At 43.8% G+C, this 16,682-nt stretch overlaps 2 protein-coding genes across 3 annotated transcripts in view; one reads left to right on the top strand and one right to left on the bottom strand.

The window, feature by feature from the left end:
- Positions 1-16,682, top strand: part of nudC (nuclear distribution C, dynein complex regulator) — a 186,011-nt gene that overhangs the window by 27,850 nt on the left and 141,479 nt on the right. The window lies entirely within an intron of this gene.
- LOC117228738 (uncharacterized) overlaps positions 1-16,682 on the bottom strand; it is a 129,602-nt gene that overhangs the window by 25,800 nt on the left and 87,120 nt on the right. The window contains exon 1 of one of the 2 annotated variants that reach the window (XM_033484706.2): positions 3,599-4,342. The exons of the other annotated variant lie outside the window; for it this stretch is intronic. Within the exon in view, the coding sequence (XP_033340597.1) occupies positions 3,599-3,664 (66 nt within the window). The 5' untranslated portion in view covers positions 3,665-4,342. Of the gene's footprint in view, positions 1-3,598; positions 4,343-16,682 lie in introns of those variants that run through there. 2 annotated transcript variants of the gene reach the window in all.

The raw sequence follows: 16,682 nt of genomic DNA, 5'->3' as shown, positions 1-16,682 counted from the left end.
AGTTGCAAGTAAACAGAAGCCGCATAAATAGTTATTCCAGTCCTGAATAATTTTAATCAATTCTAAATGATATAATCGTATTGTTAAATTTTTGTTGACAATGTCACTCTTTTGGGTTTCATCTATCCATTTTTGTCATAAACGTAAATAAAATCCGCGGTCTAATAATAACGTGGCGAAATTAGTTGAAGCAGTACGCCGTCGATGTCGACGTACACGCTGTTTGCATTAAAGAACGCACACGATCGTGGCCGGAAAAGCGTGAAGAAGTTTTCTGGATCCGAAATAAAATATTGAAGCATTCGGTTGAGACTTCTCCAAAAGCGCTGGAGAGTCGTTAAGGAGCCTGTAGACAAAAATAATATCATAATTCTCGGGAACCCGTGGCGAACGCGCGTGAAAGACGCCGCGCCGGCCGTAATTAAAAGAAAGAATCGGCGTTCGGCCCGTTCGAGGAGTTAGAAAGTCAAATTGCGTTAGCGTCCTTGGTCCGAGCACTTTCCACGGTCCGCCAAATAATGAAATCGAAGGGAAATTGAAATTAGGCGTGCGATACGACTCGCTTCCTCGACAACCTTCGAACGGTCGGTGACGCGTAAAATAAGTAGAATTTCACGCTGCTTTAAGAAAAAATGATCATCTTTATCTCGTTCCTGACAAAAATTCCAAGAGATTTTGACGCAATAGTCACGTTCACTGGCGAGCCTAATTCGAAGAAATCTTTTCCGAACACGTTTCATTCTTTCACTAAATAAATAGTAATAAATAAAAAGAAAATAATAGTAACCAAAAAATACTGAATAAATCCTTTTTGCCGTTGGTAAGAAGCCTTTGAAAAGACGCGTCGTGGCGCGCGTTCGCCACGAGACATGTCGCAGTTGGCATTGAACGGGTCAAGGGACTTTCTGCGGAGCGGACGCCGCGTTTCCGTGCCGGGATCGATCATATTTCGGCCGGAGCCGCGGCGTTCCGCGCGCGATTCATAAATCTGGAGTGCCGATCAAAGTCCAGCGCGGCCACTTAAAATATTATAAAGCGATCGTTTACGCACGCGGGGCCCGTTCCCGGTCGTAAATTTCTCGGCGTCGGTCGGGGGCACCGTTTTAAAAATGAACGGTCGAGCGAGCTGGCTCGGCCACGTACGTCTACTACGCGGCGGCCCCGCGACTATGCTCGTAAACGATAGGACGCGGAGGAATTATGAAACGGGAATGTGAGAAATGGCCTACAGGTGGCTGGTTGGCTGGCTGACTGGCGGGTTTTCGAGAGGTTCTACCCGCGGAGCCTCTGAGCCACGGAACTCGATGGAACTCGTTTCCCTGAGAGACGAGCAATCTACTTTTATTGCACGACGCCCACACGCTCGTCCCGCTGCGTGCCGGCTCTATTGCCGACTACTTTTTCCTTCAACGTGCAACAACCAGGAATCCTGACCAGAGAGCCTCTCCGGCTCTCTGTTGGCGAACCGGCATTAAGTCATCCGGGAACGGAGTCCTCGATGACGTTCTCTAACGAGCCAAAGTCAGCTGCGTTTAGTTTCAATTAGTACTCGGCCAGGTGGAAAGAAACCTCTTTCAGGGTCCCGCGATGCTTCTGTAGGCGTTTGTTGCATTAATACGTTCGGTGCCGCGTGAGTCATGCTTGGGCGACGCTAATTTTTAACCAGGTTCTTCAAATTTATTTTTATCGCATTGTATCGAATATATTGAATGTTACCAGGCTTTGTAGAATAGTAAATAGCTGTGCCAATATTCTCCATTAAATTTTCACTTTCTAGTTTCGATGTTGTTAATTAAATGGCTTTGACTTTGTGCGAATTTTTCGAGCATATATTCGACGATGAATTTGCGGGATTTAGATCAGCAGTTCGGTTCGTTCTAAGTTGGAGATCATTGTTGCCGGTGATAACGATAGTAACATTGCAATTATTTTTTTCTTCGTGCAGGTTAATTAGACTCAAGATGTACTGTTGGTGTGTTTAATTACAGACTTAAAGTAGCTTTTACAGCGTTAGTGATATCTGGACGGATATTTAACAAAATATTATATTTTGGTATTTCTATTTTCTAGTCTTTTTAATGTAGAAATTTCCAAATATTTTGTTCTTTTCTTTTTAAATATAAGTTTAAATTAAAATTAAACAAAAATTAAAGTAAATTTTTAAATATTAATATAAATAGCTAAAGGAGGTTGCCTTTAGTACTCTGTGAACAACTATAAGCTTAGAATAAACGTTACATTTTTACTGACATTTAAATCGAAACAAACAAAAAAGCTATATTTGTATATCTCTATTTTCTATTATTTCTAACATAGAAATATATAAATAATTTTATATTTGTAAATATACAAATATTTCGTCGAAACATCGCCAAAAATGTAAAAGTCACTTCGAGTCTACAATTCTTCACACCACCGTAGCCTCCAAACAATTAATTAGTAATTCCAAAAGTACCTTTCTTTTTTTCAAAATAACACTACTCCCATGCCTCTATTAGTTCATAGTAATCGAGAGAACCGATTACTGACATACGCAGAGAAATGAATTACCTTTACAGCAAAAATCAAAAATTCCGCTACACGCATCTCATTTTTCCGACACATAAATTCGCTTTCGACGATTCCGAACACCGTGCAGTCCGAGCCAAATTTCCCCAAAATCTACTCGCATTCTCGGACCACGAGTAGCCACGGCACTGTCCTAGGTCAGAGACGACCGTCTCGCTGGAATGTCGCGGACACAGACGGCAAACGGCGGCGACGGCCGTCCGATGTAATTCGTGCAAACATCCGAGAACAATATTGTCCTTCGTTTCTCAACTGGTTACCGCGTCGGCTCGTTTTCGCATTACATAAACCGTGGACGGGCGTCGGGCTTATTAAGTATTCGCGGTGAACGGTGTTACGGTGTACGCGCGGCGGCCAGGTTGCCCGTGAACCTAAGGCGTTCTTCTCGGCGTCTGTTACCAGAAGAACGCCGCGCGATTATCGGGCGAGCCAGTTCCGTGGTTCGCAGATCGTTGAACCCCTAACACAGAAACGATCCTCGAAACGGCAGTTGCTCGAAACCTCGCGCGGAATGATCGCCGACAGCATATCGCGGCCCGGGAAAATGCCTAGTTCCTCTTAGATAACGGCCGCGAACTTTCTCAAATTTTACGGAGATGCTTTTACGTAACGGGAGAGGACGAATTAGTCGGATCGTCAGGAAGTAGTCGCCGAGGAGAAACTTCCGCGCCATATTCCTCGTCGGTTAGCCATCGATCAGCGATCGGCTCGTCCGCTTTTTGCCGCACGCGTGTGCCGGCTAAGGGATCCGCCGCCGCCGCGCAGGGACCGAGAAAGTCCGTCGTCGCAACGTTTTGTAACCGAGGTTCGCGACGATATTCGTCCGCCGCCGCTGCTGCGAGCAGCAGGCATCTCGATGGCGGAAGGAACGACGAATAGAAAGCGAGACGCGGAGAAAGATGCGCCGAGAGCAGAGTTATGCGACGCGGCCGCTCTGGCGAACGACCCGCGGGATTAGGTCGATGCGATCATATCGGAGGGGTTACGCGAACTCCAACCCCCGCGTGGTAAACATGCGATGCAAACTTACGTCTCGAACGAAGTCCTCGCGACCGTCGTTTGAGGCCTCCTCCACGTTGATCCGGATTCCGGACATGTTCCGGGGGTGTCTCACTCCGTGACAATGATCGATGCACTGCGAGGACCTCGGAGGTCTCTCTCTCTCTCTCCTCTCCTCTAGCTCTGCTCTAGGGGACAGGCCTAGGAGCGTCACTGTTCGACGAATACCCCTTCGAACCACCACTCCCGCGGGGGCTGATGGTTCGGAGCTGCACGTATTCCACAACAAACCACTCGATCACCTCGAATCTCGGCTTCGTGCGACTATTCTCGGGAGGACTCGATGCGAACCAGGGTGCGCGAGCCACCAAAGGGTGCGCGGGTTCTTCCTCTCGACAGGGAACCGTTTACCAACCCCTGGTTCTTTTTCTCTTTCTCTCTCTCCTTTTCTCGGTTTCTTTTTCTCTCTCTCGTTAATCCTCTCGCCGAGAAAATTCGAGCACGAACTCTCGCAGACTCGCCAGGCGATCGCTCTGCGAAACCATAAGATCTGGGCTCTGCCGATCGGTGCGCGCGTCTCTTCCGGTTCGTGGACGTCTGTGGACGAATGCCGTGTTTTTCTAAATTTTTTTTCGTGTACCCGCGAGCCTGTACGCGCCTCGTTTCGTATATCGTATATCGTTCCGTGCCGTTTCGTGTGTCTGGATCGTCTCTCTCGCACGCGTGCGACTAGAGCCGCCGCCACATCTGGCCTTTGGACTGGCTGCCAGCACACCGCCAGATCGGTTTTATACCTTCGTATCTCCCACCCAGGGTGACGAGCGCGAGCGAGCGCGCTCACGGCACGTCGATCCTGTGCACGCGGGCCGCCTCTCCGCTCGGCCACGGCCGAGAGGACCGATCTTTTCTTCCTTTTCTTCGAGACGCGACTTTTTTATTTTCCTCCCTTTACTGCGCGCACCGAAGCGACCCGTGCGTCGCGTTCAAGCTCGCTTTATTGTTATTATTTATTCATGCCACCGGCGAAATACCCTTTACCTTACGGATTCGTAGGGTTCAGGGTGGTTCAGGGTTGGGACGACGTGCTTCGGATACGAATTCGGGAGCATTTTCGGGAGTACGGTAATGTCTCTGTAATTTCACAATATATTATATTGAAATTTATGTTTTGTTATTACTGTATATTGTACGGTAAATTCTCCCCAATTGTCCTTCAGCTTGTAAAGTGGACAATTTGGGAAGAGGAGGTACGATTGTTCGAGCCTTGCGACTTGCTTTTGTATAGTTACCGATTGTCAACAGTTATAAATACGAGGTGCAAGGCTTGAATGATCGTATCTCCTCTTTCCAAATTGTTGATTTTTGTTTACAAGTTGAAGGAGAAATTAGGAAGAATTTACTGTAACCAGATTTAGTGGCGATATATTCTAAATCTTGCATTTTTATAGGTAAACAGAGTAACAAAATATAAATTTCAATATATACAGTAAATTCTCCCCAATTGTCCTTCAGCTTGTAAAGAAAAATGGTCAATTTGGGAGCAGGAGATACGATTATTCCGGCTTTGCAGCTTGTTTTTATAATCGTTGACAATCGGTCACTGTAAAAACGAGCCGCGAATAATCGCATCTCCTCTTCCCGAATTGTCCACTCTTGTGCGTCATTTCTGAGCGTCGATTAGGGAGACATTACTGTATAAATAGACAAATCTTTCCTACTCCTTTGGGAGTATGCTCGCCGATGCTTCCGTCGAGAGATATTTGCTACCAAAGTTGTTGGACTTGGTAATATTTGAGCGGGTTGAAAGTATGGTGGCGTAAGTCATAGTTTTCCTTATTGCGAGGAACGAGGAGTGTTTTCGTTTGTTAACACGTGTGCCGTTTACCGACCGAATCTAGCGTTAAGATGATTTAGAGTTAAGTTAACACTGGTGTTACCGAGCTTCATCACGTTAAGTGCCGAATATTAATTAATATTATTCGAAAAATTCACGCGATATCAAAGTGATTCAATTAATGACAACGAAACTGGAAAGCGAAGATTTACCATAGGAAATATTGATTCTATTTTGTATTCCACAAATCCTAGTTAAAAATTATTAAAAACTAGTTAAAAATTATTTTGTGGAATTATTCCACACAAAAACCTAGTTAGAAATGATTAAAACCTAGTTAAAAATTATTTTGTGGAATTATTCCACAAAAACCTAATTAAAAATTAACGAACGTATTAAAATTAGCGTGACTCGAGACAGGCCGAAGCCACGAATTTTATAATTATTAACGAATCTCGTATGCAACATGGACAAAATGAATAATTCAGTGTCTCTTTAAGTTCGCAAGTAGTCGATTTTTGAAGCACCATGAGTCAAAGTTGAGAATGTTGCGGAATATCTACGGAAACGATTTGGATCTTCGGCGAACAGAAGAAAGAAACAATGCCGAGGACAGGTGTGAATGTCATCAATAAACAGGTTAAACAATGGTGAGCCAAAATGTGACCCCCGTGGTACACCCGATTTAATATAGACGCAATTTTATAAATCATACATTTCAATAAAACTGTATTGTTGAATTTGACTGTGTGCTTTTTACTGAAATGATAGCTAGGAAGCCGCATAAGGACTTCGTTAGAAAAGGCATATGCCCTTAATTCGGATAAAAGAAGAACCTTTACCGGGAACTTCGACGCAGCTGACCACGCATCGAGGCGAGGCTAGAAGCAAGGACGGGGCTGTCGATCAGAACGGGCCCCGAAAGAGGCCCGCGACAACACGGAGGCTTATTCAACACAGAGGCTTATTCAACACGGATACCAATCCAACACAGAGACCAATCATCCACACAGAGAACGGCATCGGGAAACAGCTTATCGCGAACGGTGTTCTCGCCTCCGTGTACCTGGAGCGAGAGGATCATGGCACCTTGTACCCGCGACACCTGCTATCTCACTCGTAACTCCTCGCCGAAGAGAGACGCGTTCTTGAACGGGGAACATGATTTCTGGGGAGATATCGATGCTGCGGTGTCACGCTGTTTGCTCACTTTCGTCGCCGGCTCGGATTTTAACCCTCTCGGTCTGCGGTTACCGGGCACAGTTTGACCCGGTGGTGTACTCGTAATTGTAGAAACATACTAAGAGATCTCGTAACACCGCGATTCAAATTGTCCGAACGAAGAGACGTCGGTTCGTAGCCTTTCTTCGCTTAATACAGGGAAAACGATACAATTGTCATTAGGTTTCACTGATTATAATTTTTATTGATTTCTCGTTCATCTATACCGCGTCCAATCTAGTAGATCGTTTCAATTTCGTGCTCTTTAATTGCGTCAAGTTCTTTCGACTCATCGTAGAAGGGAAGACTTTGCTCTGCGAAGCGTGTTTAAGCGAATCTCGAAGAAAATTTGCTAACCTCTCCACGGTTAATTTAAAGTAACTTTATAATTTCTTGTGCTAGTTTTGTTAACAATTTGGTGTAGATTGCGTTTAAGGCATGAATTAATCGAATTAGATCACTGCATATATTACGTTCCGTGATCTAAAGGGCGCCCTTTCATTTAATAAATAATAATCAATAAATAACAATCAATGATAAGAACGTTTTCGAAAATATCATTTACACCGCCACGATTCCCCATTGAAATGTGTATTTAATTATGCACGCGAGTTTCTATTAATCGTCTGAACGATTCCCAGGCGCTGGTGAGGTTCGCGAAACGCTTTCTGCGCATGGCGCGTGGTTTATGACCTGCACTAATCAGCCAGAGTCATCTCCGGATTCATTCAGTTTGCTCGCGGTTGTTCGCGCCGCATTCGATTCGCTCGGATCAAGATTGTTCGGAGCGTCGTCTTTTTCACGTGGGATTTCGAGCGACGACGGGGTTCCTCCTCGTCGCAAACCTGTTCCCGTTTCCGGCCAGGTAGGCGTAGGCGCTTGTGGAGGGGTCCCGGGATCCCCCATTGTCGTTTTGCTCCCGTCTTTGGTCGATTCGTTTCGGGAAAAAAGTCGAGGAGGGATGGGCGACGTCCGCTTCTGCGAACGGCAACGCGTCACTCCTTTGTTCACCCTCGAACGCTGACGTATATAGGGTGTTCTGTCAACCGGCAGTCCGGATCTCGGGGTTAATTCGGGGACGCGTGTTGTAAATCTCTCGGAGGCTGCGATTGTTCTGAGGAATTTGTTTCTTGGTAGTTGCAGATTGCTGGCATTAGTGTGACGGGACGAGAAACGAAATTTTGGCAGAGCGATGTTTAGAACAAATGTATGTCAGATTTTAGCAGTAGATATCGAGCGAATTATGAGCAAAATTAGGGGTAAAATTTGTAAGAGAATTCTCTGCAATTCTTGTTGCGCTTGTGAACAGAAATGGACAATTTGGGAGAACGAGATAGGATTATTCGAGCCTTGCACTTCGTTTTTATAGTTGTCTTTTCCCAAATTGTCTATTTTTGTTTACAAGCTAGGGGACAGTTGGAGAGAATTTATTGTATTCGAGTAGCAAGGAGATAGAATCGATAACAATTATGGCGCTCAAAACAAAAGGTCCTATCTGCAGTATTTAGTAATTCGATATTTTAGTAAGCACGTATATTTATTATTATTTATATTATTATTATTTATTATTATATATATTTATTATTATTTTTATTATTACTATTTATTATTATATATATTTATTATTATTTATTATTATTATATTTATTAACATAGGGCAATAATGTTGTGTAATTTATAACATTAAAATTTAGTACACGTGTAGAAAATATATACAACGATCTAGAGGTATCAAGTTGTCAAAATTATCAAATTTTACAGATAGTACCTTTTGTTTTAGAACGGCAGAATATGATTTTCTCATAATCGACTCGATGTCTACGGCAACAAATTTTGATACACATTTTTCGTACATATAAACGATATCACTCTGCAAATTTTCGTTGAAATCGATGTGAGCCATGATCGCTGCTTTCTTTCGTTGGACCCACTTGCAGATCGTTTTATCGTTCGTAATGGAATAATAGCAGTAACCTGCGTACGTTTTGCTTCCCGTGATAGAGAAATAAGTCAAGGACTTCGAGGCAGATACGTCACAAAATTCCGACGCAAACGCCGCCACGGGAATGCGAAGTAACGGAATCGAAATTTGGGTTTCATTACACTTTAAAATTTGCATTCGGGGAGCAATCGCTTCCTACTGCTTCAAGGCCTCCCACCGCGCTTCTTATGGCTCGCATTAACCTACAAATCGCGTCGCAATTTGAGAGAGTCAAAGCAATCAAAGGGCAGTGGATCCAAATACTGTATTCTAGCCAATTACTGCATGCTTTTGTTTAGTTTCCAGCATAATTAACTTCATATTTACGGTAGAAGATATATCAAATATTTTTATTTAAATATCGATCACTTATTAATGAATAATTTATTTGTTAAAATGAAACCTGTAAGAGACGGAAGTTCCTGAATACCGTAAAAATTATCTCGAAATTTTCTGCAAAGCTTGCGAAAAGGTTTCAGAAAATACCGAACGAACGAAGATCAATATCCAATAAAATAGATCATACTAGGTAAGAGGGAAGATTCATGGGAAAATTTCTATACACGAAAAGAGCTCCGAAATTTCCCTTCAAGTCCTTCAAAAATCTCACAGTAAATTGTTAATGTTGCGTTCGGTAGCGAAAACGTTTGCAGGCTGCTCTATCGGGGCACGGTAATTGGCTCGTCTCTATCCTAGCTTCTCAAAAACGTCCCACTCTCCGTCGGTAGCAGATACGAAAGAAGGTTCAAACCGCGCGGAGCCTAATTAGTCGCGGCGGCGTAACGAGATCGAGATTACTGTCAACGGAGGCATCGAGAGCGCATTACCATCGTTTCATAATCCGGCGGCGTCGGCGCAGTCGCGCGTGTATCGCGTGGGAGACAGATTCCCGGGCAACAGGTAATCCTGTATCACGATAACGTCCCATTACGACAGGATTCACGACTTGAAAATCCGGGTCACGAAGCGCGCGGATGATCGCGTGCTGCCTCGATACGGGAACTGGATTCACGTCTTAATAGTCGGAGGAGCAGCAAACGGCGCGGCGAGGCGGTTGTGTTGCATCTAAGCGTTGCACGCTCGCAGGGCCCGCGATTCATCGACGTGGAATGCCAGGCCCGTTGCGCGATGCGCGAGAATCACCCGGCGGTCCCACCCTCCGCGAAAATTATTAATGTTCATTTAACATTGTTATGTCAGTGCTTCACATTCAATTACGAAGTTATTGTATTTTCTTCATTTGTGTTACAAAGACAAACGCTAATAATAATAATAGTAATAGTAATGATAATAATGAGGATTAGACTGTGGATCTTTGTGCAAATTAAAAATCGTTTGCATTTGGTGCAAGCAGTGGACGTTGCACGGTGATTCATTTCTTCCTATTTAAGTTTTATTTCCATTTCATTAATTTCATTAATATCAATTCTCAATTTAATTTGATTTTCATTTAAAGTTTGGTTCTCGAAAACAACGAAATATTACTTTCACTAAATTTTGTACTAATGTGTACTGAAAAAAATGAAAAAGATAAATATAAATGAATATAAGGACACAAAAATGCATAAAGATGTGCAGTCTAATAATAATATACAAATATAATGTGATATAATGTAGCGTAATAATAATAATAATATACAAATTTGAATACACAACAATAATACACAAATACTAATAATACACGATACTAATAGACAATGAATAATAATAATGCTAATAATAATAATAGTAGTGATAATAACAGTAACAGTAACAGTAATAAAAATGCAACTGCGTCGTCACGCAGACCTTCGAAAGCCTACGAAATAAGACGAAATCGGACGAAAGAGTCGTGAAACCCGGACGCATCGAGGAAACGCGGTTTGCGTAATGTTTGCCGATTCGGTCCAGCTAGTCAGGCTAGTCCGGCGACCTTGGGCCGCAGCCTCGGACGGAGATGGTCGCCGGCAGCCACCGTAAACCCTCGAACTTTAATCGATTCTCGGAAGCTTCTCGCGCGCCAGGTGGATCTGGAGCCTGAGTCACACGATCCGGAGACGTTCCGCCGCGAGGACAAGCCTCGCCGCGCGGCCAGAAGCGGAGGAACTAGATCTCGGCCCTACTCCCGGCCTACCGGCTTAATATTCCGATCAGGAGCCATCGGGATCGTGTTTCGCACTGTTTCCGGCAAGGACTCCAGACGCTGTGACTCGCTTGCTCGCAGCTTCCGTCCCGGTGGACGAGGCCGCGGATCTAACCGAACGATCTCGATCATTGAAACTAAGTGTACCCGCTCTCGGAACACTCGATCTTCGGTCGGACCAAGGCGAAGATCGTTGCGCGTATCCGGCGACCGACGACGAAATCGCGGATACGCGTTTCACCGTTCGATCGAGGCGATCGCCGGGGATCACCGGGTTTCTCCGGCTAACGATTGCTCCGTGCTACCCCTGGAACTGTCGAATAGCTTTTCTCCAGAACGAATGCTACGACGATTTTGTTTTACTAATTTAATCCGCGAGCGAAGCACTTTTAATTTTTTAAATTGTTTCCTCGATGCTCGATGGGCAGGTTTCTCTTCCACGTTCTGCGCGAAATTTTCTTTGGAACTTCTACGTAATTTTCACCGAATTTGTTATAATATTTAACAGTAGGCAGGCGTTGTTAACCCTGGAACAGAGTAGTCGAATAGCTTTTCTCCAGAACGAATGCTACGACGATTTTGTTTTACTAATTTAATCCGCGAGCGAAGCACTTTCAATTTTTTAAATTGTTTCCTCGATGCTCGATGGATAGGTTTCTCTTCCACGTTCTGCGCGAAATTTTCTTTGGAACTTCTGCATAATTTTCACCGAATTTGTTATAATATTTAACAGTAGATAGGCGTTGCTAACCCTGGAACAGAGTAGTCGAATAGCTTTTCTCCAGAACGAATGCTACGACGATTTTGTTTTACTAATTTAATCCGCGAGCGAAGCACTTTCAATTTTTTAAATTGTTTCCTCGATGCTCGATGGATAGGTTTCTCTTCCACGTTCTGCGCGAAATTTTCTTTGGAACTTCTGCATAATTTTCACCGAATTTGTTATAATATTTAACAATAAACAGGCGTTGTTGAGTCGTTTTTGGTTCATCGTAATGTTTCTACTTGCCAAGTGTCGAATAATATACGGCAGTCTGGTACAACAAATTTAAATGGCGGCGAATATTTGCGAGTAACGCTGAAAAATGGACGCTCCTTATCTTTTTAAACTGTTTTTATTTGTACGCATGCTGCGCATGCATAAAAAGTGCAAGCTGCATAATTGTAAAAGGAAATTTGCTTTATCTTGATCACGCCGGATTTTCCACTTCTAGTTTTCATTAAAAGGACGCGCTCGAACTCCCGATTTCTCTCGATGCAGGCTCGCCGGTTTCATTCGGCTTGACGAAACTCGACTCCCGATCTCCGCGCGTTTTAAAAACCTGCAACGACCCAACGAAATCGGGAAGACAATTGGTCGCGCGTTCCCAGACCGCGTGTTCCCACTTCGGCTTGCTTCGACGAATTACAATACAATGGACTTATTATTTAATCCGTTTCGGTTTGAACTTTTGCTCGGTCCGTTTCGAAAGTCGGTCAAGAACTATTCCGTTTGACTATGTTTTTTCGAGACCTTCCCTTGAAAGGGACAAGACATTGGAATATTAATGCGCCACCTTCCGGCGATTATTAATCATTCTCAAAGGTCTATGACTCATAGCTCGGGCGAACCAAGAAGTCGTTTCCAGTAAACGTGATCTCAATGCGTTGCTCCAGCTCCGCTGAAAATGTTCTAGATCTTGCGAAATTGATCGGCAATTATAGTTCGAGATCGGTCGCTCGGAATTAGTTCGAGTTCGTATCACCGGCGAATCGTCGTCGATGAAATCGATGGAATGTACGTTCGATGCGACTCGAATGAGTGATCACCGCGTAGGCATCTCCCGAAATGCATCTTCTTAGCGTCGGCGGCGGGTGCACCTCGGTTTCTCGTTGCAGCTCGTACCCGCTCGTTTGCTCGCTCGACGACTGGCTTGTGACCTTCCGCCGTGGTCGATTCTGCGTGGATTTTTCATAATAAAGAGAAAGGCGTACCGCCGGTATTATTGAGTAATCGCGGAGGCAAGGCTGCGGGAATCGCGGGCATAAAGATAATCGGTTAATCAGCGAGCGAGCGCGTTACTTAATCAGAACCGGGGAAATGCGCGTCCGAACGGGTCGCGATTAAACGCGCCGGCCGTCGTATTTTTATCCGGCGCTTTCACCGGCGAATTTTCTCTTATCGATCGAAACCCGCGCCAGGAAGAGCCGTGTCTTCGCCGCGAGTTTCCTGCGGGAAAGAGACGATCGCGTGCGTTCGAAACGAGGCGCGCGCGATCATTGCGAGCTCCGATCGCCGCGACTCCCAGCGTGTCCCGCGTCTTCTTTTCCCGGTCTCAGCGCCTCGTAAATTCGTACCGTGCCAAGCCAAGTGTAATTCCCCCGTGTCAACGAGAAACGTAATTAAAGTTATTAGCCCTGTTTCGTAACTCGTGATTAATCGTAGTGTGCCCATCGGTAGAACCGCCCGGCCTCCACGGCTTAATGGCCGCCGGTTTTTCGGTTCCTTTTCCGAGCGCATTATCGCCCCGTTTACTTAAGCTCTCCGCGAACCCTCGTCCGTTTCTCGTTTCGCGAATCGTATCTGTCCCTCGGTGTCAAATCGACGCGGTTTTAAGAGATCGATGAAATCGCTCGGACTGCGATGAGTTGATCTTTGCGTCTTAGATTTTTCGCGATTGCTTTTCACGTTAAAGTGACAACAATACGAACGAGAGTGAAGTGCTTTGTGCATATACAGGGTGTCCCAAAAATGTGTCGTAATCCGGAAATGGCGGGTTCCTCGGATCATTCGAAGCAACTTTTTCCTCAGCAGAAATGTTCTATGAGGCTTCGTTTACGAGTTATCAACGAAAAACGCTGGCCAATGAGAGGCGAGCTCGGATGACGCGAGGCGGCCCAGCCAACGAGCGCGCGAAGCCCAGTTCCACTGATTGGCTCGGTTGTCTAGCGCCAGGCGAGCTCGTCCCTCATTGGTCATTGTTTTTCGTTAATAACTCGTAAACGATGCCTCGGAGAAAATTTTTGTAAAGGAAAAAGTTACTTCGAATCACCTCGGGAACTCCTCATTTCCCGGAAATACCATAATTTTGGGACACATTGTATATATGTATATCGAAGACAATTGCGCATGGATTTTCCGTATAAAATTTTCTAAAAATTTCGGCTACGAATTTGTTCACGAAGAAATAATTTCTTCGAACGAGAAAATGGAGGTTTTAAAATTAATTTCTGCACAGCTCGATGCAGCGTGAGAAATACTTAAAATACATTTTAAATATTTCTTGTGTTTGTGTATCCTGATTTTGTAGATTTCTTTTTCATATATTTTCGTATATTTCCGATCTGTATAAAATGATCGCTGCTATCTTGCCATCGGTTTAAATAGCGTTCCTTAAAAGCGACCGATTCCCCGGTTTATTTTCAAACGCGCGAAACTCTCGTTCTCCGAGATTGCGATCGGAATATGACCGCGAGACGCGCGTTAGAAACCGTTCCAGGCGCGTCGATGAAATTTGTTCCGACGAGGATCCGTTCCGCCGTATCATTTGTCTTCGGCCGATAATAAATCGCTGGGACTGGTAGATCGCAATTATTCCGTGCTCTCGTGCAACGGATAATCTGGAATTCAAATGACAACTGCTGGAAAAGTTTCCGTTACGCGTGGAAGAACGATATCGGGGCTGGAAAGCCGGACTTCGCTCGATGTTCGCACGGCGAGCGAAATCAGCGATTACTAATTAGTAATCGTAAAATTTAACCGCGGACGATCGCGTCAGCGATCGAATTTTGCCGCTCGGAAAAATAACAAGAGCCGCGGGAAAATCGACCGCACGCCGTTCGCGTACGAACGGGCGCGTCTTTCTTCCTCATTCTTCGCGTAGAAATAACACTTTCCCTGGACAAAACCATGAATGGGGAGCTTTCTAAAGCTATCATCGCCGCGTCAACCCATTGAATCCACCCGCGGGTTAATTTCTTCCGTCAACGACGCCGCTTCCTCGTAGTCGTGCGCGCGGGTCGCTTAACACTTTACCGACCGCTAGCGTTTCAACAGCATACGCACGTCCGACCGGCCGCTCAGCCACGGATTCGCTCTCGCGCCGGCTCTGTTCTGGTTTAGAGTGTCACGCGGGGGTGTCTGTGCGTGTAGTGTTTAAATAAAATTGTCTGCTTTCTGTTATTATAGGAAAAGTATATTTAATAAAATCTTTTATTGTAATAATATTAACGGTAAATTATACTTATTTTATGTATCACAGTCGTTACTACACATAGGAAATAGTTAATATTTTTTTAAAGTATGATATCGTTCATAACAGTCGCCTTTATGTAATGGAACTTCGCAATATTTACAAACAAAACATGTTCTACTTCTTTTTTTATGAGCTGCACAAACTCTACATTGTCTTTGGGGTTTTACACTTCGACCACTTGTCACTATATTTATAAGTTTGTGTTTCCCCAAATTCGATAGTCTGCCAGGATGGTCTAACATGGGTGCTCTCCTTGTAAGTTCAGGACTGGGCAGGTTGTCATCGTGTTCCGTACAATTATCTTCGGTTTCATTATCTTCCGTCCACGCAATTGCCACTTTGTGCAAGAAATTCTTATATGTAATATTTTTTCTATTTAGCACTGTGTATGCTTTGAATGAATTGAATAGTGCACAATTGATGAAAAACATTACAACGCGTTTTGTCCATTTTTTTGTTTTGCGGAAAATGGAATAATATGAGAGATATTGGTCCGCGCGATCTACGCCCTTCATATATTTATTATAATTTATGATCGAATTAGGCTTTTGTATCAGGGCTGTTGATGTTTTGCTTCTGCTTGTGGATTCTGTCAATTGTGCAGAATGTATGGTAGAGACCATGTTGACATTTCTTTTGCCATTATTCCACACTTCTAACAAGATTTGGCGATTCCTGCGAAATTCGTATTGTCCTCTTGAAAGCCGTAATGTTTGTAATGATTTAGGAAGACCTCTATTTTTACGAATGGTTCCACACACTCGTATTTTATTTTTTAGAAGAATTCTAGCCATTTTTACACTATTATAATAATTGTCTTGATAGACCTCGTGCCACACGTTTTTGTATGGTTCAATAACCGTTAGAACTGTGTCTTCCAATTTATTTCCGTCAGCGGCATAAACGTGAAAATTACATATATAACCTGTGATAGCTTCACACACCGCTCTCACAAGTATCCCATATTTAGTTATTTTTGCGGGATTATACGTCCTAATCGAGAGTCTACCCCTCCACGGGATTATACATTCATCCAAAGATAATTGTTGACATGTTTATAAACGTCAACAAATTTCCGCCGTAAATAGTCAATCACAGGTTGAATTTTAGCAAGCCTATGTGAATTGTGCGGTATGTTGTTATTGTCCGAAAAATGCCAGCTCTGCATAATTTGCACAAATCTGTTTCGGCTCATTGTTTGTGAGAAGAATGGAGTTGCAATAGTTCGATCAGTTGACCAGTAATCGTATAGAACGTCTTTTTTTATTTGTCCCATTAGAACTATTAGTCCTAAAAACTTCTTCATTTCCGGAACTGTGATATCAGTCCATTTTTTTGTTTGTGATGGAATTCGATATTTCTCCATGACCTGATAATGATATCGGTTGGATTCTATCACCAAGTGTTCGAAAAAGTCGTTTCCAATAAATAAATTGACACTGTCCATTATATTCTCTGGAGAACTTGGCATAATTTTTATCCCAGGGCTGCCTTCGAACGGTTCCAGAATTACTGCCTCGTCGTTCGTCGACCATACCTCATCGTCAATTTCATTGTTATTCACATCGTTCTCAATAATATTTCTTTCATCTTCCTCTGAATCAGTGTATGTTAGTGGCAATACACATCTTCGTCTCCGAGTTATGATATCGCTACTATCACTGTCGTCACCACTATCACTTTCTGAATAACTGTCAGGACAGTCTGACAAATCATCTAAAT

The sequence above is a fragment of the Megalopta genalis genome, chromosome 12, assembly GCF_051020955.1.
Source record: "Megalopta genalis isolate 19385.01 chromosome 12, iyMegGena1_principal, whole genome shotgun sequence".
In the NCBI taxonomy this organism is placed as follows: Eukaryota; Metazoa; Arthropoda; class Insecta; order Hymenoptera; family Halictidae; genus Megalopta; species Megalopta genalis.
Note: the sequence above shows the minus strand (reverse complement) of the source record. Positions and strands in the feature narration are given on the sequence as shown.